Genomic DNA, 23486 nt, shown 5'->3' on the forward strand with positions numbered 1-23486 from the left:
AAACATCACTCATTTTGAACAGTAATCTGTTCACATAGTTTTGGGTTCAAATAAAAAAGTAAAAAGGTATGCAGCGATATCTTTCTCCCATCTCTGGTCCCCAGTTTCTTATTCTGCCAAAGAAATCCTTATGTGTGTAAAGGGAAATTTTATATATTAGATATATTATGTTCTCTATTATAAATCTTAACCCCTTTGGCACAAATGGTAGCATCATCTACATGCTATTCTGCACCTTGCTTTTTCTCCTCCCACTTTGTAGGTTGCTTCATGTCAGTTCATTCACGGCTTCCTCCATATTTTTTACAGTTACACAATTTCACACTGTTCAGACGTGCTGCATTCTCAAGCCATTTCCCCACTCCTCTCAACAGGGGGCAGGAGTTGATTTCTCCATTTGATAATTAGAGGAGCTGGACCGTGGAGTGGGGTTGGAGTGACTGGACGGGTCACCACAGTCAGGACCTGAACCCAGACATCCACGCCAGATCTATTTCCAATGCACTCAGCTTGGGGCTAGTTCTCAAGCACCCCACGGAGAAAGGCTCTGGGCAGATAGCCCCCGGGTAATGGAAGGCCCCTTGGATCATACCTCTCTGCATCCTATCTCCACTTGAACACCTCGGGCTGGAGTGGCCCCTGGGTCACCATTGTGGTGGAGGATCCTAGGATCCTTCCAGGCGGGCCATTGAAAAGACCTGGATCAGCTCAGGGGAGGGGCGTGAGAGCACTGACCATCTCTCACAGCCGCTTGGGGCAGCCTCCGTCTCCCCAGGGGCCCAGGAAGAAGACATTTTCAAAAGAAAACACTTTCAGGCCCATGGGTGTGTTGAGCAAGTGCCCCTGAGACCATTTTTTACCCAAAGATGCTCCAAGCAGATCCAGAGGCAGGGGCAGGGCTTGTGGACACCACGCTGGGCGCTGGGGTCAGGGTGATTACCTGTGGGCCTGTGTGGTTCTAACCAGGCTCCGGGGAACCCCAGGAGATGCAGGCAGAGCCAGAGCCTGGCCTGGGCGTAGTCTTGCCCTTCAGTCCTGCCTGAGAGCCCCTCTTCTTCAAGCCCCCCCACATCTTATCTAAGCCAGAGATACCAGGCAAAGCCTGGGAGAAGGCTGCTCCCCCAGGGCCCCAGGTGCCCCCTCCCTCTTTCTCTTCCTGCTTGTTCCAACACCACTCTCCCCCCAGTCAGTTCATGGGAAGAATGCCGTGTCCTCTGAATGGGGGCCAAGAGTGACAGGTGGTGGCAGTCTGAGCTGCATGGCCCCTGGTGTAAGAGATCCTCTCCTCCGCCCCCGCCTCCCTGCCTGTGCCCCTGCCTCCGCCTCTGCCCACCCGGCCCAATCCCTTACAACTGCCCCAGGACTGCTCCTGGGCAGCCGCTGCGAGACAGACAGACACCAGATTGCCTCTCTCTGCTCCAGGTGCCTCTCTCCCTTCAGTCAGCTGGCCCTGGCCTCCTTTCAGCCAGACAGGAGGAGGAATCCTGCAGTCCGACACACCTTTCTCTTCTTTCTGCAGCTAGAAAGACTTGAGTTAGACAAGCAGAAGCACACGCCTCCCTGCCTCATGGCGACAGAAAACGGAGCAGTGGAACTGGGAATCCAGAGCCCATCAACAGGTGCCAAGCTGGGGCAGGAGATGGAGGGAGGAGCTTGGGAAGGGGTGTTTGTTTGAATCCAGAGTTGGGCCTGTTCCTCAGGGGGAATTCTGTGCCTGAGGCCTCCTTTATGGTGCATGGAGGACCAAGAAATCAGGGTTATCTCTGGTACAGTGGGGCTGGATCAAGGGCCAACATGAAGCCTTCCCCAGAGAGACTGGGAAAACATGAAGTCCCCATTGTTGGCGCCTGAACACTCAGGGCGAGGGATGGCAGGGGCATCAAGGCCCACCAGGAGACCAGAGGCTCCTACACAGGGCCGCCGAGGTCTTGGCAGCCCACCTCTAGAGCCCATGGAGTGGCCCCAGAGCCTCAGCGGGACAAGCTCTTGCCAATTGCGGCCTGGGTGGGGACCTGGGCCTGGAGCTGGTCTCCGGCCAGCCTAGCTGGGGAAGGAGGTGTAGGAGGGTGGATCCTGACTGGTGTTTCACCTCCTTTGCAGACAAGGCACCTAAAGGTGCAGCAGGTGAAGGACCCCCAGCTGCAGAGAAAGACCCTGATCCCCCAAACCCAGAGAAAGAACTTGGTCCCCCAGACCCAGAGAAAGAAATTGGTCCCCCAGACCCAAAGGAAGAACCTCATCCACCCACCATGAAGAAAGATGCTGAAGCCCCAGCCCCAGAGAAAGGGGCTAGTGCATTGGCCCAACCCTCAACCAGCAGCCAGGACCCCCAGGGAGAAGGGCGCCGGGGTGGGGGGCCTGCGGAGGGCAGTGCTGGGCAGCCGGCCGCCCTGCCCCAGGAGACCGCGACAGCCGAGGTCAGTGTCAAGAAGCCCGAGACCAAGCAGGGGACCCCAGGCAGCCAGGACCTCGGAGAACCCAAGCTGCACAAGAAGGCAGCAGAGGGCCGAGCAGCAGCCAGGAGGGGCTCACCCGCCTTTCTGCACAGCCCCAGCTGCCCTGCCGCCATCTCGAGGTGAATGGCCCCTGGCCGGGAGCGGGGAGGGGCCCTGCAGTTCCTCTGTCTTGGGCACCGTCATCACACTCAGTGCTAGACGGGGTAGTTCTGATGTTCACCTCCCTCTGTCCTGGGCATCGGCCTGACCACTTTGTCTCCCTGCAGAAACCAGGATTTTGTGATAGTTCACAGAAGCCTGGAATGTCAGGCAGGAGAGGTCCTCAAAGACCTCTTCGCCAGGCATCTGGAGTCCAGAGTTCCCCTTACCCCATGAACTTGGGTCTCACCAAGGGCAGGACTGAGATGTCAGGAGGAAAAGATAACCTGTCTGCTTAATAGAATTATTGGTATAATATGGAAAAATGACTAATAACCAGACTGATAGATCATTACCAATACTCTTAGAACCATAATATAGCACCAGTCTCATGGTGCAATCCGTTATCCTTACCTGAATGCCAGTCATATTAATGAGGTTATTAATGATGTATTTATCGTAAGCCACAATAATAACACTTACCATATCAGTTTGAATTATGTGGTAATATAAATTAATATCATTGATACATTATCAATTGCATCACCACAGTTTTATGAATCAAGAGCTACATAACCTTCCTCATTGTTGCCACATAATGATTAACCAAATCAACAATCCTGTTAACAGTTATTAATGATCTATTAGTGCATTGATACTCAAGATAGCAACCACAGACATGGGAATTCCCTGTTGGTCCAGTGGTTAGGGCTCCGCGCGTCCACTGCAGGGGGCACAGATTAATCCCTGGTCGGGGAACTAAGATCTCGCATGCCATGTGGCGTGGCCAGGAAAAAAAAAACCATAGACGTTTATGGTATTATTAACATCCCTTGATTTTGTATGAAGTGAATTCAGATGCATCACCCCACGCGTGTGGGGTGGGGGCGGGGTCTTATTACCTCCAGATTGCAGATGGGGCTCTGGGAGACCTGCCTGCTGGCGGGGCTGTGGCTGCTGAGGGCGTCACCTCTGTGTTCTCACTTCTAGCCCTGAGAAGCCGCTGGCTGAGAAGCCCCCAGATGAGGCATCAGAACTCATCTTTGAAGGGGTGCCCGTGACCCCAGGCCCCACGGATCCTGAGCCAGCCAAGGTAGCAGAAGGAGAGAAGAACCTCCCGGAAGGCAGCCAGAAGGAAACAGAAGAGAAGGTTCCAGGCCAGGCTGGCCAGGCTGAGGTGCAAGGGGACACCTCGAGGGGGATCGAGTTCCAGGCTGTTCCCTCGGAGAGATCGGAGGTGGGACAGGCCCTCAGTCCCACAGCCAGGGAGGAGGACTGCTTCCAGATTTTGGGTAGGCCGGGGCTGCCCTGGGGCTAGGTAAGAGGGAGCGGGCTCCCCATGTCTCCCCACTTAGAGGACTCAACCCTTCTGAGCTGCCTCATCCAGCCTGATCCATCTGTCACCCAACCCCAGGAAGTACGAGTTCCTGGTCCCCTTTGAGAGATGGGGAAACGAGGGTTAAAAAAAGGGAAGTGGGGCACCCCAAACCCATAGCTAGAACAGGATATGAACCTGTCAGGACAGCCTGACTCCAGAGCTCACTTTTTACTTTCTTCTACTTTGACTAAAATGGGACTTTAAAAAAAAAATCAGGCACGTTATTGGACAAACACCAATTCTCTGGACAGTGGGATTTGAAGTCAATCTGTAGAAAGGCTCAAGTGCTAGGCTTTGGTAGTTACACTGCATCCTGGGCGGGTGAGGAGGCTCCTGGGAGCCATAGAGGGTTCTTGAGCTGAAGAGCACAGGTGTGTGTGTGGTGGGGGGAGGGTGACCAAGGTAGCTGGGCACGTGAGATGGGGCAGGACTGTGGAATGGCCTTAAGTGACGACGGTTTATTCAGCGGGCAGCAGGGAGCCACTGAGCATGAGTGAGCTTGGCGAGCAGGTGAATAGGAAAAGGGCCTGGGCAGGAGTGTGGCAGGGCTGGGGGTGGGTTGAGATGGGGTCAGGAGAGCCCAGAGTGTCCTGAAAACCCCCCTTCTCCAGGCTGAGGTGCCCTGGGAGACCCGCCAACCTGCCTGGTGAGCGGCACAGTGCCACCCAGACAGGGTGGGAGGGCCTAGGCGGCTGGGCGGCAGCCAGGAGCCCTGCCTCCTCCCCTGAGCAGTGGCCCAGACCTCCGGGCCCACCCCACCCTGCGATCACATCCTCGAGTGACGAACCTGAACAACCTCCAAGGGCCGCCTGATTTATCACCGGCTTCCCTGCGGCCTCTTGCTATTTATAAAGAGGTTTCCACTCCCCATGACTCAGCCTGTCTGTCCCCATGCTGTTCCCCATGCTGTCACTAGGTGGCAGCCTCTCCCTACCAACATCTCCATCCCTGGCCCACCCCCACCCCACCCCACCCCCAACTCTGCCTCTGGGCCAGGTCCAGGTAGGACACCCGTTCCACAACTGGTGAGAGCTTGCAGTGTTATTAGAGGGGATGGTAGGCAGGTCCCATCTCCCACCGCAACAGACACAGTAACCCCTATCGGGCACTCCACCATTATAGATGCCTTTTTTTTTTTTTTCTTTAATGGAAATGCAGATAGCTTGGGATGGAGTCTTCATACCTTATAATGTGGGAGTGTCCGAGAAGTCCAATCAGCCGTCCCCACTGTTGTGCCGGGAGAAGCTGAGCCCCACTCTGACAGAGGCAGAGGCCTCCCAAGGAGGGTGTGTGTTGGTAGCAGAGCTGAAATTGGAAACTAGGCCCCTAGCCCCTATCCTGGAGCCAGCTGTCCCCCAGGTATCACTTGCTGAACTTCCCTGGATGGGGCTCAGGCCAGGCAGGAGGGTGTGGTGGCAGGGTGGGTCCTCAGCAGCCGCGGCACTGACTGTGATGGCTTTGCTCTGCTCTACAGATGACTGCCCACCACCCCCGGCCCCGTTCCCCCACCGCATCGTGGAGCTGAGGACTGGGAACATCAACAGTCAGTTCAGCCTGAACTCCAAGGAGGCACTGGGCGGGTGAGAGCCGCGGCCTCAAGCCCCTGGCCCACCAGCAGGAAAGCATCGAGCCCCAGGCCTTACATCTTCCCCATGAGAGGCCCAGACACTCCGACTGGACATGAGCCAAGTGGACAAAATTGATTCCACATGGTCACACTTGTGTGCAGCCTGTCACATGGCTGGTGTGTCACTGTCACTCACACAAACACACCACTGGTCATTCAGTGTCTCCCATAGGAAGCATATAGTATTTTCCTGTCTGTCTCAGTTGCAGGCACCACTGACTGCTCAAGGCGACTCCTGCTTTGTCAAAAGTCCTGAAGGTGCCCTCCCCCAGGGCCCAGGGCCCAGGGCCCCTCCCTGCCACAGTCTACGAGCTGCACATCAGCGGCCATCCTTTGATGAGCCTACCCTTCCTGGGCCTGAGGTCTATGTGGTTCAGCCATTGTCCCTGCAGTAGAGCTCACAGTTTCTGGAGGGAATCGGAGCTGGCTGGGATGTGCGCCCCCATCTCACAGGGAACAGAGCACAGCCCCTCACCCCATGGCCCTTAGAACTCCCTCATTCCCAGCCTCTTCTCTCTCCAGTGGCAAGTTTGGAGCAGTCTGTACCTGCACAGAGAAAGCCACAGGCCTCAAGTTAGCAGCCAAGGTCATCAAGAAACAGACACCCAAAGACAAGGTAGTGGGGGTCTGGCTGTGTGGGAGGGGGAGGGGATCCTTGGAGTGGGTGCCTCTCACCTCCCTCCACCCACCCATCTGCACCAGGGGCCTGGTGTACGAAGCTTAATGCACTGAAGATATCACACAGATAGACAGACAGACAGACAGGTAGCCCTGCCACAGGGGCCTGATGCCCCTGGCCATAAACTTGACCCCGCGGTTAGTGAATTTATCCTGGGGACTTACCCCCTTCACGCCCTCTGTTCGGTTCAAGTCAAGAAGTGCCGATAAGCGCAGGCTCTGGGCCAGGCCCTGTGCTGGTGCTGGAAGTCTCAGAGGGAAGTCAGTTGGTCCCTGCCCTCAGAGAGCACCAGGGTAAACAGGCCTCGAGGACTCTGCCTCTAACACCCAGCCCAGGCCCGCTTCAGAGCAGTGTTTGTTCAAGGAGTGAATGAATGGCTGAATGAATGAGGCAGAGGCTCATGTGGAGTGAGGGAGTCGGGTGTGTGAGGAGGTGATGGTGACCTAGCAGGCTGGCATGGTGGGAGCTGTAACTCAGGAAAGCTAGGGTGGGGGGTCACAAAGGAGGCTCCTGACTCACGGGGGAGAGAGTTTCAAACAGAGACTACTGTGGAAAGAAAGGCCTGAGGGCCAGAAACGGCAGGTACCTGCTGGGAACGCTTGAGTCAAGGTCAAGGCCAGGGGAGCAGAGACAGCAGAAGCCTGGAGAAGCAGGAGAAGCAGGTCCGGAGGAAGTGCTGCAGCCCTGAATTCCTCACCGTGGCTCTGAGCTCATATGAACAGCATGGATTTTCTATGTGACTCTGTCTTTCTCTGTCACTTCCACTTGACGGGGCCTGGATCCATGTTATTGACTGCTGGGTCCAAGGCCTCTATCATGGACTTGGCTCAGCATAGATGCTCAAGACACATGTACTGTGTAAATTAATTGGAGTCAGCTGTTGATTAATTAATTATTGGGCACTTTTTCTGTGCTGTTCAATTTGCCAGGTGCTAGGAAAATGGTAGTAAACAAGTCCTGACGTGCTAGAGAGCAGGGACAGAGGCTAAAACCAAACTAAAACAAAAAGCATGGTGTCAGGACCTGAGAAGTGTTAGGAAGAAAAGTAAAGCCAAGTAGGAACAGGGTCGATGGGGGCCGTTCAGATGGATCAAGTGAGGTTAGGCCTCTCTGAGGAAGTGGCCTGGAAGGTGAGATATCAACCAAGGAATGGAATAACGGGAAAAACGGAGCAGTCCAGGTAGTGATCCAATGCTCTGGGGGCATAGTTCCGGGGAGAGACCTGATCTGTAGCATTTGCCAATTTCCCTGGTGTAAATATTCCTACCATTGTTGATTTCACAGATGTGACCACTGGTTTGCAAACTTTCTGAAAGTGACAAATAATGGCAGCTGAGACTAGGAAGGCAGTGATGGGGGAGGTGAGAAATTATTGGATTTGTAATCTAGCTTAAGGGTAGAGTCAAAGGATTTACTGATGGGTTGGATGAAGGGTGTGAGGAAGTGAGAATAAGACAGGAATCTAGGAAAGCTCCTAACTTTTTGTCCTGCACACCCAGGTGAAGAGTGATGGTCTTTTGCTGATGGGCAAGCTGGGGGCAACTCAATTGTGGGGAAGGGGTGGTATCAAGAGTTTAATTTTGGACATGAGAGATTTGAGATGCCTGTTAGTCAGACATTCAAGGGGAGGGAAGGTAGGCAGTTGGAGAGATTGGTGTCTGGAGTTTAAAGGAGCACTCAGGGGTGGAGATATGGATTTGGAAATCAATCACATTTGGATGGAATTTCAAGTCCTGGTACTTGAGGAGAACGCCCGGGGGTAGAGTATAGAGCGGGTAGTGCTGAGCAGGGAGGATGGAGCCCACTGTTCAGCCAGGGGGAAGAGAAGAACCAGCAAAGGAAAGGTGTCCCAGCAGGAGTGACTGTGTGGTGAGGACACAGGCTTGAGGGTGGGGAGAGGTGGGAGGTGAGGAGACCAGCGAGGAGGAGGTGGGCAGTGGTCCAGGCAAGGCCCAACAGGTCTGGTCAAGGGCGAAGGTGTGGAGGGTGGAAGGCAGGGAGTAATGATGCTCGGATGGTACCCCTGACTTCCCTGGTCCCCAGGAAATGGTGATGCTTGAGATCGAGGTTATGAACCAGCTGAACCACCGCAACCTGATCCAGCTCTATGCAGCTATTGAGACCTCGCACGAGATCGTCCTCTTCATGGAGTAGTGAGTGCCATCAGTGGGGTGGGGCCTGGGGAGGGGGCAGCGGGCCCTGAAGCAAGCCTGCAGAGGGGTCTGTGCACACAGCATCGAGGGCGGCGAGCTCTTCGAGAGGATTGTGGACGAGGACTACCATCTGACTGAGGTGGACACCATGGTGTTTGTCCGGCAGATCTGCGACGGGATCCTCTTTATGCACAAGATGAGGGTTCTGCACCTGGACCTCAAGGTACTGGGGTGGGGGCTCCCGGGAAGGGTCGGGAGCGGCCTCCAACCACCTGAGACCAGCGTCGCAGCCAGCCATCCCTCCATCCCCCAACCCCTCCTCCTCCTCCATCCAGCCTTCCATCTGTAGATTCAAAAAGGGTGTATTGAGGGCTTCCCTGGTGGCGCAGTGGTTAAGAGTCCACCTGCCGATGCAGGGGACGCGGGTTCGTGCCCCGGTCCGGGAAGATCCCACATGCCGCGGAGCAGCTGGGCCCGTGAGCCATGGCCGCTGAGCCTGCGCGTCCGGAGCCTGTGCTCCGCAACGGGAGAGGCCACAACAGTGAGAGGCCCGCGTACCGCAAAAAAAAAAAAAAAAAAAGGGTTTATCGAGCATTTAGTAAGTACCAGGAGTCAGGGGACATATCAGAGAGCAAAAAAGACTTGGTCCCAGCTCTCAGGAGCTCCTAGTCTGGTACTAAGTACTTGCTGAAAGGGTCTCTTGCCCCACACTCAGTGTCTCACACGTGAAACTTGCTGATAAGCGTTGCAAAAGCGCCTGCCTCAGTGCAGGCCTCTGACAGGCACTGCGAATGTTTGTTCATTTATTCCACAAATATCTGTTGAGGGCCTACTAGATGCCAGGCAGTGTTCTAGGTGGTGGAGATCCAGTGGTGAACAAAATAGATAAAAACGCCTGCCCTCATGGAGCTTACATTCTAGAAGGGGAGTCAGAAAAACACATCAGCAAGTATAGTGTCGGTGCAGCAATACACACGTGGCAGGTGCTAACGAAATGTATAGTGAAAGATGATGTCTCTCTTCTGACCTTGCTCATCAGTACCCTGCATGTAGCAGTTCAGGGAGAGCAAACAGATTTCACGCATCCCACCAACTCTGATCAGCTGGCAGTGGCTGTCTGGAGCTGAGACATGGCCGTGGCGTGGAGTGGGCAGGAGCCCCATGAGTAGCGGGTAGCTCCATCCTTATGGCAGGTGTTAATGTTTGTGGGATCAGTGGCAAGGCTAGTGGAGAAGATGAATTCTGAACACGGATGTGGGTTAGCAAAGTGGATGGTCCTTTCATTCATTCACTTGGTAGATACGTACCAAGTACCTGCTCCTGCGCTACTGTGCACAGTGCTGGGCATGGGCATTACCATCAAGATCATGAGGACACGCCCCTGTCCCACGGAGCCTACAGGTCATAGGGGAAACAGACATTCATACAGTAATAACCCAATGAATAGATCATTTTAAACCATTAAAAGTGTTACGAAAAAGTACGTGAGAGTAATGGGGAAACATACAAGGTGTAACTGGAGAAGCAGGCAAGGGCTGGAGCATTCGAGGTCCAAAGCAGGAGATGCTCCCGCTGCTGTGGGCTAACACCTCCACCGTGCTTACTAGGGGTCAGAGCTGCTCAGGGTGTGTTCAGAGTGTGTGACAGCCCATTGGGTCAGGTGTGCTGTTATCATCCCCACTGACAAGCGAGGAAGCGAGGACGGTAAAGAGATGAGTTTCAGTGGGGCCACCGTGGCAGCAGGGCATTTAGGAGGCGGTCATAATAAGCCAGGAGAGAGATGATGGGTCTGGAACCAGTGGCAGTGGGGGAGGGATGGGAAGTGGTCAGATGATGGATGCATTCTGAAAATAGAGCCAGCTGGGTTTCTGATGGTTTGGATGGGGGAGGGCGGAGGGAAAGGAAGGAGTGTGGGTGACTCCTGAGTTTCTGGACAGAGTGGGTGCCTGCGTGGTGGCATCGGAGCCTGCCCTTCTCCCACGAAAGCCATTTTCTTTGGGGTAGGGCAGGGTCTCCAATTAAAATGCAGTGTCCTGGGAAGAAGGTCAACCTTAAGTCTCTGTATCCTAAAGTGTGTTTTTTTTCAGGAAAGCAGTAAGTTTTTCATCAATAAAGGGTTTCACGTCAAGTCACTTGGGTGAACCATAGCCTGAAGGCACTTCCCAGGGCTCTGGCTGCAGGGCTTTTCAGGAAGTCCCCTGTCCTCCAAAAGGAGGTCTGAATCTGTCTCATTTCCCCTACCAATTGTGTCCTGGGGCCTTTCTCTCCTTTCCCTGTTTCGGGGAGCACTGGGTTGGGCTGCTGAAGTCACTAGCATCCTGCTCTGAATGAATGCAGCAGTGTGAAAGGACCTTCAGAAAACCTATCAGTTGGGGCCTCAGATCAGATGCACACAAAGCCCAGACGAAGAACAGAACCCCATTAAACGAGGCGGAGGCCCCGGGGAAGTGGAGGACTTCTGCCCATCACAGGGGTCAGGGGCAACTCCCTCCCAGCCGTGTGTGGCCATGTGGCTGGGGCTTCCAGTGTTTCAGGAGGTGCTGAAAATCAGGGTTTTTGTGCAAAATCTGCCTTTTAACCATTGTTAACTACTTACGATGTTTCTGCCCTGCAACCTCAGATTAGTCCTCTGTCCTTGTGTTACATGAGGAGGAAATGGAGGCCCAGAGTGGGAGGGACTAGCCTTGCATGTGACTCACATATTCACCTGTGCTTGGGGCACAGGATTTCTGGGAGCCTTGGTTGAGTGTCTGCTGGGCGCTTTGTTAGACGCTGAGGGTGGGGAGCAAGGAGGCCTGGAGGAGGTGGTTCCTGCCCTGGAAGAGCTCCTCTCGGGCGTCAGGATCCTCCTCTTTGCCTGGAGCAGGCAGGTCTGAGGGTCTCTGATGGGCTGTCCACTCTGGCAGCCTGGGCCTCTAGTCCCGGGAGCCTGGGACTTGGATGGACCTGGGCGGGGAGGGAGGGTGAGCCAGGTCAGAGGTCAATCCAGGCCACCCCCTTCTCCTCAGCCAGAGAACATCCTGTGTGTCAACACCACGGGCCATTTGGTGAAGATCATTGACTTCGGCCTGGCACGGAGGTACCACCTGGGTGGGTGGCATGGCAGGGCCAGCCTCCAGGTGGGCAGGGCTGGGGGAAGGTTGGAGGGTGTCTGGGAATGGCCTGGGAGTTGTGCTCTGAGCTCTTGGCCTCACCTCCAGGTATAACCCCAACGAGAAGCTGAAAGTGAATTTTGGGACCCCAGAATTCCTGTCACCTGAAGTGGTGAATTATGACCAAATCTCTGATAAGACAGACATGTGGAGCCTGGGGGTCATCACCTACATGCTGTGAGTCCTGAGGGTGCCTGTTGTTTATGCGGTTGGGGCACATGGGTGGGCAGCTGAGGCCTAGATTGCTTCCACCTCCCCACTCCCTCAGTCAGGGGTTTGTGGGGCGTGGGGCATGCTAGGGCGAACCAGGAAAGGGAACTCTGTACCCATTTTATAGATGGAGAAACCAAGGCCCCCAAAGGCATAGTGTCCCAGCCCAGGGCTCTGGGCAGCAGAGCTTTGATGACCCAGTGCACTCATCATTCCTCTTCTTCACTCTAACCCTGGGAAGCTGGGATGATTATGCATGATGATTTACAGATGAGAAGAGTGAGGGTCAGAGAGGGGAAGTGACTTGCCCAAGGTCACCCAGCCAGATTCAAACCCAGGTCTGTCCCATATGAGAGGCTGGGGGTCTTTTCAGTGCATGGTGCTGCTTCCTAGGCTCTGTCCCCATCCCTGACCCAATCTCACCTCCCTGCTCCCTGCCAACCCCTCCCTCTAGGCTGAGTGGCCTCTCCCCCTTCCTGGGAGACGATGACACCGAGACCCTGAACAACGTTCTATCGGGCAACTGGTACTTTGATGAGGAGACCTTTGAGGCCGTGTCAGACGAGGCCAAAGACTTTGTCTCCAACCTCATCGTCAAGAACCAGAGGTGAGGCTCACCCCAGGACACGAACCCCGTGTGTGCAAGCCCAGTGTGTGTGTGTGTGTGTGTGTGTGTGTGTGTGTGTGTGTGCCCGCTGGGCGGGAACTGGGCCAGGAGGCCAGTGGGGTGGTGCTTCCCTGGCCTGCCACCTACCCTCACCGCACTGCCCCCTCCCCACAGAGCCCGGATGAACGCTGCCCAGTGCCTCGCCCACCCCTGGCTCAACAATCTGGCAGAGAAAGCCAAGCGCTGTAACCGACGCCTCAAGTCCCAGATCTTGCTTAAGAAATACCTCATGAAGAGGCGCTGGAAGGTACCACAGAACTGAGGGTGGGGCGGAGCGGGGGATACAGGGCAGGAAGAGTCCTGGCCCCACTAGCCCTGTGTCAGCCGGTTCGGTCTGGAAAACAGAATTGGTTTTTCTCTTCTTGTCCTGGGCTGGCTACTGCCCTGGGTAGTGGCCCTCCACCCACCCATCTCCACCGTAGGGAGGGGTGTCCATTTGTGGCTCGGGCTCAGGAAAAGTTCTCTGACCCCATCACAGGCTTCCTCCCCTCATTTCACAAATATTTCTTGAGCATACACTACCTCTAGGCACTGGGGATACAGCAGTGGACAAAGAGACAAAGATTTCAGGCTTTGTGGACTTGCTTTTGGTAGAGGATGGAGAGTTGCTAAAAGGAGTTAAGGAAGGGCTCTAGGAAAAAATAAGGATGGTCGGGAGTTCTGGGGAGAGGCTGCACTTCTTAGTAGGGTGGCCAGGGAGGGCACACTGAGAAGGAACATGTGAACAAAAACCTGAAGGAGGTGAGGGCTGAGCCAGGCTGGTATGGGGGGAGGAGTGTGCCAGGCAGAGGGAACAGCTGGTGCAAAGGCCCTGAGGCAGAAGCATGGTGGTCAAGTGTGAGGAACAGGTAGGAAGCCAGCACGGCTGGAGTGGAAGAAGCAAGGGGTAAGGGAGATGTCCAAGAGGATTGGGAGGCAGGGCGTGGAGGGACTCGGCCATGATGAGGGGTTTTTACTTGGAGTGAAATAGGAACCACTGTACTGCCTTGAGCAGAGGGGTACTCAGGTTGAATGAGGGAGGGAGCCCTGGAGGCTGCAGTGTCATGGCGCCCCCTGCGGCCATTTTGGGCACTGCGCCCTCCCTGGCATGGAGCCCTCCTGGAATGAAGGTGACCTTGGGAGACACTCAGCTGTCCTACAGCTTTCCCCCTGCCCTGCTGCTGACTGGGACCCCTCTCCCTCATCTCTCAGAAAAACTTCATTGCTGTCAGTGCTGCCAACCGCTTCAAGAAGATCAGCAGCTCAGGGTCACTGATGGCTCTGGGGGTCTGAGCCCCAGGAGCAGCTGAGGCCTGGACGCAGCCGCACAGTGGCCGGGGCTGAGGCCACACAGCCCAGAAGGCTGGAGCAGACGGGCCAGATTGCCGGGGCTGACTGGCCAGGACAAGGCTGCACCAGGCTGGGAGGCTCGGGGCTCCCGTGCCCCCGCGCAGTGACTGCTTCCCCGACGTGCGCTGCCTCGGATATGGCCTGACTCCATCCTGCTACTGCCTCCCCAGACAGGGCTCCGGCCCGTCAGCCACAGCCCAGATGCCACGGGCCCTGCCGAGACGCCGCCCGGCTCACCTTCTCGGAACTGCTGCTCTGGTGACCCCTGCTTGGCCTCACCTGGGGCATCCCTGGCCTGGGCTTGCTCCTAGCTAGAGCAGGAGGGCTGGGGCTCCTGGCATATGGGGTTTCTGCAGTTGGGGGTGGGAGGTCCTTGGTGGGGCAGGAAGGCAGACGGCGATTCCTAAGGCGCAGCTGCCAGGGGAGACAGAGCAGGCTTTGTGAAGGAGGACCTCCATGCCCCCACCCGCCTCCCCACTCCCAGCAGATAAGGCCTGACACACCATCTGGTCTGGCCCGGCCCCCGCCCACCTTCCTTGCGACCACCAACACACAGGAACTCTGTGTGAGAGAGGACACCCAGCCCGGGCCTGGTGGAGGGGGAGGGGAGAGGCCTGGAGGACAGGGGAGACCACCCCCGAGCTTTCCTGAAGGCCAAGCCGGCCCAACCCAGCCACTCTGGCCCCCATTCCAAGGGTCACCCACGGCCTCGGATGATGGCGTCAGCAGGCCCAGGAGGCGTGGGAAGGCCGTCGGCAGCCCCCAACCCGCTCTCAGCTTGTGCCTTGTAAATAAATGTACAGGTTGGAAGTGGCCTCCTTTCACGGTGTGCGCGCCCGGGCGAGGCCTCAGCGGGCCACCGTTCACGGATCACTGCTGCGGGCCAGGCGCCTTAGCAGCCTCAGGAGCCAGGCTACCCAGTGTGTGATCTAGGCAAGTGGCAGCCCGCTTTGTGCCTCGGTTTCTCATCTGTGAGAGGGAGGGCACAGCACCAGCCAACATTTAGGGGTGACATTACTGTGTGTCAGGCTCTATTTAAGTGCTTGTATGTCTATTAACTCATTTATGAGGTCATGAGGTAGATATTATTATTATTCCTCTTTTTCAGAGGATGGAAACTGAGGCTTAGAGAGGGGAAGGAACTTGAAGGCCTTTCAACAAGTCAGAAGCCGGGCCTTGAACTGGACTCTTCTACCTCCCATAGCAAGGCTCTGCCCGCAAGCCCACTCCGCTTCTCACCGAACAAGGTGTAAGCAGAAAGCAGAGTCTCCAGGTGGAGCCAGAGGTTTGGGCCTGCAGTGGTGGGTGTCCTCCAGGAGGCCTGGGGGAGACAGCTGTTCTCCGGTCCCTCCTATGGGCCCCAGCCCGCCTCACCCCAGGCCTGCAAGGCAGGGGAGTGGCTCCATCTGCTGGAGGGGGCAGCCCAGAGGGCAAGAGAGCTTAACCCCAATAGGGTGCAGCCTTTCTGGCTGTGAGGACAGCTGACTCAGAAGTGGGACTGGCTTAAGTGGGGCAGCTGGTCTGCCTGCTGGGGGCTTATTGGTTCCAGCAGGAATGGCAGTAACAACAGCTCACGTGCACTGAGTGCTTGCAGGGTGCAGCCCTGGCCCAGCTCTGCGTGTTCACGTGACTCTGCTTCCAGTGATCCTGCACGGTGGGCAGTGTTATGTCCATTTCTCCGATGGGGCAGCCAAGCCTCAGGAAAGCTAAGCCATTTGCTCAGGGTCACACAGCTAGTCAATGGCAGAGCCAGGATTTGTACCCAGACAGTCTGGGCCCAGAGCCCCTGCTCTTCACCACCACATTATCTGCCTCTGAGAAATCTTGGACGGAGACCTTGACCATTCATCCTTCCACCCCCTGCTTCTATGAATATTGGCCTGGAGGGCAAGGCCAGGTCGTCACCCCTACCCCTGCCCTGTTCCAGCAGATGGCTGCGGAGTCCCCCTGCAGCAGGTGCCACATGAGGCAGGGTATGGGGGACTTTGGAATCTGAGCCTGCTGGGGCTTGCACTTGGGGCTTGGGGGGCCTGGGGAGCCTGGCTTAGGCTCTTGGTGGGAGATGTGCTTATGGGCAAGGCCTCTAGGGCTGTTGATCCCTGCCTGCCTGTCCGCCCGCCACCTGCTAGCTGGGCCAGGCCTGTGGTTTCCTCTGAGTTCTCTCAGCCTTGCTGGCCCCCGCCCAGGCTGAGCCTCGGCCACACAGCGTGATGATGAGGGATGAGTCACCGCCATAGTGGAGGGGTAAGGAAATGAGGTCCAGCCAGCACAGAGATCCAGGGCCTGGATCCAGCTAGGGAAACCGAGGCCAAAATGAGAAGGCTCCTCAGCAGAGACAGCAACAGCTGGGACTAGAACCCAGGACTCGTGACTCCCAGCGCAGGCCTCAATTTCCTCCTCTACAAAATGCAAATGACAACCTCAGCTCCACTGTCCTCTATAAAATGCAAATGACAGCCTCAGCTCCACTGTCCTCTGCCACTCTGAGGGCCATTGTAACAATCCAGAGATGGGATAGGGTGCTCATTCACCCTATTTCACAGGTGAGGAAACAGGTTCAGAGAGGGAAAGTGAGCTGCCCAAGGCCACACAGCAAATTAACATGTCCTGGGAAGGAAGCCCACCCAGAACCATGGAACAGGGCTGACCACTGCCTCTATCCCTATCTGGTCCTGGGAGCACATCTTAGAAAGCTCTTTTTGATTCATCAGGTGCCTCCTTTGGGCCTCCCCTAGTCCCTGGAAGTAAAGGATATGAACTCAACAATATGGATGGGAAATGATGGGAATTCAGAGAAAATTTGCTCCCCCAGGGCCACAGAGCACACCCAGGAGAAAGCTGGTGTGGCAGCCCCTGGGGTGGGACTGAGTCTCAGTCTTTCTGTAGGCTGGGGCCCAGCCCCATGACCTGCACTAGCACTTCCATTCCCAGCAGCCTCTGAGCCACCCAAGAGAGGGAGTGGATCCATGCTCGTTTGGGCCTGCCAGCTGGAGCCAGAGCCAGGACCAAAGCTCCAGGTCTGGGTCTGGGGTTCTGCCAGTCCCGGGCAGCCGGCGGCAAGAATCCCCTGCCCCTTCCTTGGTGTGCCCTGCCCACCCCATGCCTGTGTTGTGGGCTCCCCCTGACCGGCGCCCATCACAATGCCGATGCTGTAACCTTCCCTGCAAGGGGCTCTGTGCCTCACGGGGCCAGAACCACGAGCTGCTCCTGCACACTGTCCTGGGCCCCCCTTGTGGGCTCAGAAGGGTTAACACCCTCAACAGGACAGCTCCTCCCGACGGGTCCCAGCCCAGAGAGCGTTCCTCCAAGACTATTTCCTGCCTCTGGGCCTTGGCCAGGCCCACAGTGACCACCCCCATGGGTCTGAGGCCGCATCTGGTTTGGATTACACGAGGGCTGGTGACGTTGCCTTTTCCTGTCGGCGTCCAGTGGCCTCGAATTCCACTGGCCACCTTGGACCCAGCAGGGCAGCTGTGGGAAAAGATTCAGCCAGTGACAGGGCTGCCCCGAGGGTGTGAAGCAGCCAGGGCTGTCCTGAAGGATGTGCCCACCTGGACCAAGCGCCCGCTCGTGCAGCTGCCCACACACCTGTTCCTTCCTTCACTCTAATGGGTGTTATTTACCGAGCACCAGGCACAGTGCCAAGTGATTCCCATGTACGCAGTCATTTCATTTCCCCCCATGAGTGGGTATTTCCTTATCAGCCGTTCACAGATGAGGAAACTGAGGCACAGGGAGGTGATGGACAAGTCCATGGGGTCCCAGCTAGTAAATAGTGGGGTCAGGATGCAAAGCAGGTGGCCTGACTTCAGACTCATCCAATTACTTCACAGCTATTTCTTGAGGCCCTTTTCTGGGCCTGGCCCTAACCCAGAGCCTGGAGATGAATTAGTCATGGTCTCGGTCTTCAGGGAGTTCACAGCATCTGGAACCCCAGGGTTGGGAGTTGGGGATCATGGTGAAGCTGGAAGGGTGTGGAAGAAGACACTAGCTTCTATTCTCTCCTCTCCAGTGGGAGTGACAGTCAAGCTGAGAGCAAAGAAGGAGCAGGCCTCTTCCAAATAGAGCGTGTGCTGCGGGGAGGGGGTGTTCCAGGCAGCTCCAAAGACTTGGAGCTGAGAACAACCTTGTCCTGGAGCATCCCAGGGGGCTTCTGCACATGAGGAAGCAAGAAGTAATCTGGAGAATTTGGTGGGAGTCTCAAATGCCAGGCTGAATTGGGGCCATAGGGGGCCATGGAAGGGTTCTGAACGAAGGAGGGACATGATCAGCTCTGTGGTTTAGAAGGATCCCTGCAGCCAGGGATGTCAGTGAGGGAGAGACTGGAGGCAGGGAGGCCAGAGGGAGGTTGGGCCGTGTCTGCTTGAGGGGCTGTGAGGATTGTGGGGACAGGAGGTGGGAGCTGCAGACCTCATACACCGCCAGGGAGACAGGCTGATAACAGAGAGACTGGGTGCAGGTCAGGCAGAATGGGGTTCACATCTACTTATTTGCCCTCTCTGAGCCTCAGTTTCCTGTCTGTAAAATGGGATAATAGTACTTGCCTCCCAGGGTCAATGCAAAAGCGACATGAGCTGTGCAGATCTAGCACCTGGCCAGGCTGCTCAGCTTATGCTTGTTCCACAACTATTTCTCCAGCCCCTACTTTGTTCCAGACACTGTTCTAAGTGCTGGGGACAAGCAACCAATAGACAAAAACCCCTGGCCCGGCGGAGCCTCCTTCTGTTGGGAGACAGACCCTGGACAGCAATAATGAACTTAGAGCGCGTTGGTGGGGTGGATGGGGGATGCGGTGGTCAGCGAGTCTCAGAACAGAGACTGAAAGGCTTGAGGGAGTGAAGATCAGTCCAGGCAGAAGGACTAGCAAATGCAAAGGCTGCTTGGAGTGGGGGCGGAGAGGGCAAGAGCAGCTGAAACCAGATCACACAGGCCTGTAAGGACTTGGCCTTTGGCTCTGAGTGAGCCAGGAAGCCCCTGGGCGGGTTCTCTGAGATTTAATCCATGGCAAATGGATTTATCCATTTATCCACTCAGCAAATCTTTATTGAGGGCCTGCTATATGCCAGCCAGTGGGTTAGGGAAGTGGATAAAGTGAGTAAGGCAGACCCAGCCCCTGCCCCCAGAGGCTTATGACACAAAGGCAGAGACAAGCAGAAGGGAATGCACACAGAGATGCAGAATTCCACATTGCAACAGGTGCCAAGTGGAGGAAACAAATAGGATGCAGAGGTGGAGAAAAATCTAGAGGCATCCAATCAGATAAGGAGGTGAGGGTTGTCTTCTCGGAGGAGGTGATGTTTAACTTGGGCTCTGGAGGCTGAGAAGTCAGCTAGTGGGGGTGAGCATTCCAGGCCGAGGGAACAGCCAGTGCAAAGGCCTAGAGGTGGAAACACTCACAGAGGAGTCAGCTGCCTTAACTCAGCTCGCGAGGGTGAGCCTCCTGTCTGTCTCCCGGAGAGATCAGGGCACCAGAGGACTGTGGTCTGGCGGAGGCAGCCCTGGCCTTTCCAGGGGCCACAGGCAGGGTTCTGGCGGACTGTGGGACTAAATGGGACTCTGGTCTGTTTTTAGCCTGGAACCACTTCCTTCAGGCCCACCAGCTGCCTCCCTGAGTCACCACCCAATTACCAGCAGGGCAGGAACAGGGGATTAGACACCTGGGGGTCTGGACCTGTGGGGAAGGAGGTTTTGCTGTGTGCAACAAATGGGCAGAGAGGACTGGGCTGAGGGTACAAGGCCCTCCAGTGGGGCTGTTTCACGTTCCAGTAGTTGATGTACACTATTATATTAATTTCAGATGTCCCATTGCATTCGTGTTGACTGAATTGTACACATATCGTGCAAGGTGAGGTTTCCCGCATGCCAGTCCTGGGGGCTGAAATCATTGCCCCATTTTACAGATGAAGAAACTAGTACTCAGAGAAGTGAATCTACTTGCTCGAGGTCACACAGCAAGGAAGTAAAGATGCCAGGAATTGAATCCAAAGCTTTGTGTATATAACAACCTTCCCTCCCCCTGCATCTTCCCACCTCTACAGCAGCTAGACCTTCCTGGTGGGTAAATCAGGTTAAGAAGACAAGCCCCCAGGGCCGAAATATTTATTTTACTTAAACACTTAAATTGCTGTTTCCATGTGTCAGACCCTGTTCGAAGCACTTTGCAAGTATTAATTCATATAATCCTGACAACAATCCCATGGATATAGTACTGTTAGTGTCCACATGTTTTAGATGAGGGAAACCCAGAGAGGGGAAGCAACTTGCTCAAGGTCACACAGCTAGGAAGTGACAGCTGGGATCTGAAGCCAGCCAGTTGGAGTCCAGAGCCCCTGCTCTTAGCTGCTGTACCTACTGCCTCTGGGAGCCTGGCCTTTCAGGGGTGACGGGAGGCGACATTCTGGCTGAGGCCTGGATTCCTGGGTTTGTACACTCCCAGTAGGCAGACATGCCAGGCCGGCCGACACAACCTCCCCCCACCGTCTTCCTCATTTCTGTGGTGGCCTCAGAGTGCCCGCCCCGCCAAGGGAGAGCGTCTCCCCACCCTGGCCCAGGCGCTGTCTGGGGTGTGGGAAGGAGCTTGGAACTCAGGGCAGTGGAATGCCATAAACCAGGGAAGGAAGCTGGTGGGCGGAGAGGCGCAGGGAGATAAGATGTGGAGGGTGGAGGAGAGGCTGAGGAAGGCCCAGCCCTGTGGGTGGGGGTAGCCTCCCTGGAGGCAGAGAGAGCAGAGACCAAAGGACCAGCAGGTGAAGAACTTCCTGACTGCCCTTCAGAGCTGCCAAACTTGGTCGGGAAGGGGCGGGCTCTGAAAGCAGCAGGCTCCCCTTTCCTGGAACCCGCCCCCCCCCACCTGATATGAACTGCTTGGTGTAGAGGGGATTCAGAAATCAGGCAGGAGACGCCCTTTTAATTCTGATATTCCAAGAATCTGAGCTGCTGTGATTAAAAACTCTGGAATATTCTGAAACACCACTGATCCTGCAATTTTAGATTTCGATTTAGTCTAACTCTACAAGGCCCCTCGGCACCCTCTTTTGCTCCGACCTGCTGAGGAGGAGTGGGGGCTGGGATCGCCTCCTGGAGACAGACCAGCCTCCAGGGAGGAGAGTCAGATGGGGTGGCCCCTGTCCCCTAGAGCTCTACAGTTAAGGCAGCAGAGGGGTACTCCTGCCCTGCTGTGTGACCTTGGGCATGTCACTTACCTTCTCTGGCCTTGGTCTCTCCATCTGTGCCAAGGAGCTTTCTCTGGGTCGGCCCAGCTTAGGCATTCGGAATCTCTGCTAAGCACTGTCCACCCCTGGGTGGCCAGGCCAGAGGCAGGGGGTGTCTGTTGGTCATGGAAAGAATGTGAGGGCAGGAGGCCCAGTGGGTGGGGTCCCCAGGCTGGGCAGCAAGCAGAGGGCAACATGAGATCATGGTGTCTGGGCCTCCTGGTCCAGTATTTCTGGGGATGGGATCCCTTCCAGGCTGTCCCCCAGGTTAGACCCTCCCTGGGATCCGGATTCAAAGAGTCAGGCTGCCCTTTTCCCTCACCCTGCAACCTCCTCACTGGACAAAGGGAGTGAAATCAGGGCCCAGAGAGATGGGCACTGGTCCAGGCTCACACAGCAAGTCCAAGGCAGGCTCTGAGCCCAGGGCCCTGCTTAGGGGCTGAGAGGACTGTCTTCACTTCTTGACTCTCTGGAGGGACCAGAGAGGGACATGGAGGGGGTTCATGCCCAGAGCTAAGTCTGTGCCTCTGTGTGCACTTGATCCCTCTGCATGTTCCCCTACCTCAGAGCATCGGCAGTTTTCTTCCCCCCAGGCTCCCACCCCAGTTAGATGCTCAACCTCATCGGGGGGGGGGGGGGCGGGGCAGGATGCAGAAGCCTGGGATCCCCGAGTCGGGCCAGCCTCCCCATCCTCCTACAAGCTCAGGACACAGGCTGGGAAGGGACTGGGGTCACCAGGTCTCCACAGGAATGCACCACAGGGAACAGTGCCCGGCAGAGGCCTCTTTCCCTGACCCAGCTGAGAAAGAACCCCCGCCCCCCCCGAATCTGTCCTTGTCTCCGTAACTGTCTCTGCGCATCACACACACACACACTCATGTACACACGGAGACGTACTGACCCACTCAGGCACACACGGTGGTGCGAACCTCTCCTCACCCGTGCCCTGCTCTCGCAGGCCTCTGTCCCCTCCCCTTTCAGCCACGAGGCCGCCTGAATGCGACAGGACAGACCCTCTTTCCCTCCCCCCATTGCTCCATGGGTTCCAGGCTGGGGTCCGGCACACACGCTAGGGAGGGTCCGCACAGCTGGCCGGGCATTCTTCCACCCCCTTCTGGCCGCACTGAGCCCGCACCCTGCAGGTGCCCCCTCCACCCCGGCTCTGGAGTCTGTGGGAACCAGACAGTTGGGGCTGTCCAGCCGGGCTCACTTCCTCCCAGGCCCCAGGGGACCTGCGGAGGGAGGAGGGAGCCACAGAGACTGAAGCCAGCGTGGCCGCCTGCCCGAGGGGGATGTTTTGGAGGGGACAGGGCTGCCTGCCCAGCAAAGGGGTCTCCAGCCACCTGAGCATCACCTCATGGGACATAAGACCCTCCAGCAAAGACCAGAAAGTATCCTTGGCCCCTCTTCTCTCCCTATACCCATGATCCAGGTGGGGGGACTGAAGTTCCGGAAGAAAGCCATCTGCCTCAGCAAGTCTGGTGTTGGAGGGTATGGGGACAGTGAGGTTTCAGGTCCCTAAGTTGTTCCTCTGATGGGGACCACGACTATACCCACTTCTCCTGCTTCTACCCAAGGGGGTAGCTACAGAAGGCCAAAGGTCAAGGCTCAGTCTCTTCTAATCTGTACCCAGGGTAGCCACCGCCTCCCCCCATGAGGGAAATTCTTTCTCAGCGTCACCAGGAGACCTCAGAGAGCTGGGGGCTCGGGGAGTTCTCCCAGTCACGCCGGAAATCCAGACAAGGGAAGTGTGCCTGCCTTTTGAACCTTGGGTTCCCTGTCTGTGCAAGGGGTGAGGGGTGGCTTTTGAACCCTGGCATGCCAGGATTCAAAAAAAGCCCGCCTCCCTCTGGCGGGAGTCACCCTGTGGGCCACGCTGCATCCTCACGCAAACTGCAGGTAGGGGCAGGGGGGCAGAGCCACACAGACCTGGTTTTGATTTCCTCTCTGCCACTCATTGGTCATTTGGAGCCGGAGCTAGTGAGCCCCAACTTCTTTGAGTCTCAGTTTCCACCACTGTTAAATGGAGGTAACATTCCGTACCACCCAGGATTCGTTGAAAGGATATACACGAGCCCAGGACAGGATAACTGCCACAGATGGTCACAGGTATTGTGGCTGCTCGCAATGTGAGGTGCTGTCACAGAGTTTGGGGCTGGAGAATCAGCCCCTTGGTCCAGCCCAGCCTCACTCCTGCCTGGTGTCTCTCCTGGTTGCATCCCTCCTCTCTCTCTCCCACTCCCTGCTCCCACTTCCTCGGCCTTCCTGGGAAACTCCCTGAGAAGGTCCCCAGCAGGAGAAAGCCTCATGTGGGACATTCCTATCTGGGGTCCCCCGTCCCTGCCATACCACCCCACAACCATACGCCCCCCACGGAGCCAGGTGTCCTGGCCCTCAGTCCCCAACCATCCAGCAAACTGACCCTCATCATCACACTGGCTTTATTGGCCCTGAGAGCCATAGAGTAAATCCCAAGGGAGCCCTGC

General features: G+C 56.2%; 1 protein-coding gene across 1 annotated transcript; it reads left to right on the forward strand.

Moving 5' to 3' along the window:
• Positions 1–1370: 1370 nt before the first annotated feature.
• On the forward strand, positions 1371–14569 carry MYLK2 (myosin light chain kinase 2). The gene is made up of 13 exons (XM_082670100.1): positions 1371–1422; positions 1520–1619; positions 2101–2575; positions 3585–3886; positions 5447–5552; positions 6122–6215; positions 8322–8431; positions 8513–8654; positions 11440–11510; positions 11632–11760; positions 12248–12400; positions 12575–12707; positions 13652–14569. Exons 2-13 carry the CDS (start codon positions 1568–1570, stop codon positions 13730–13732), a joined length of 1848 nt encoding a protein of 615 aa, XP_082526226.1. The 5' UTR covers positions 1371–1422; positions 1520–1567; the 3' UTR covers positions 13733–14569.
• The last annotated feature ends 8917 nt before the right edge of the window (positions 14570–23486 follow it).

Source organism: Grampus griseus (assembly GCF_964374135.1).
Source record: "Grampus griseus genome assembly, chromosome: 14".
NCBI classification, from domain to species: Eukaryota; Metazoa; Chordata; class Mammalia; order Artiodactyla; family Delphinidae; genus Grampus; species Grampus griseus.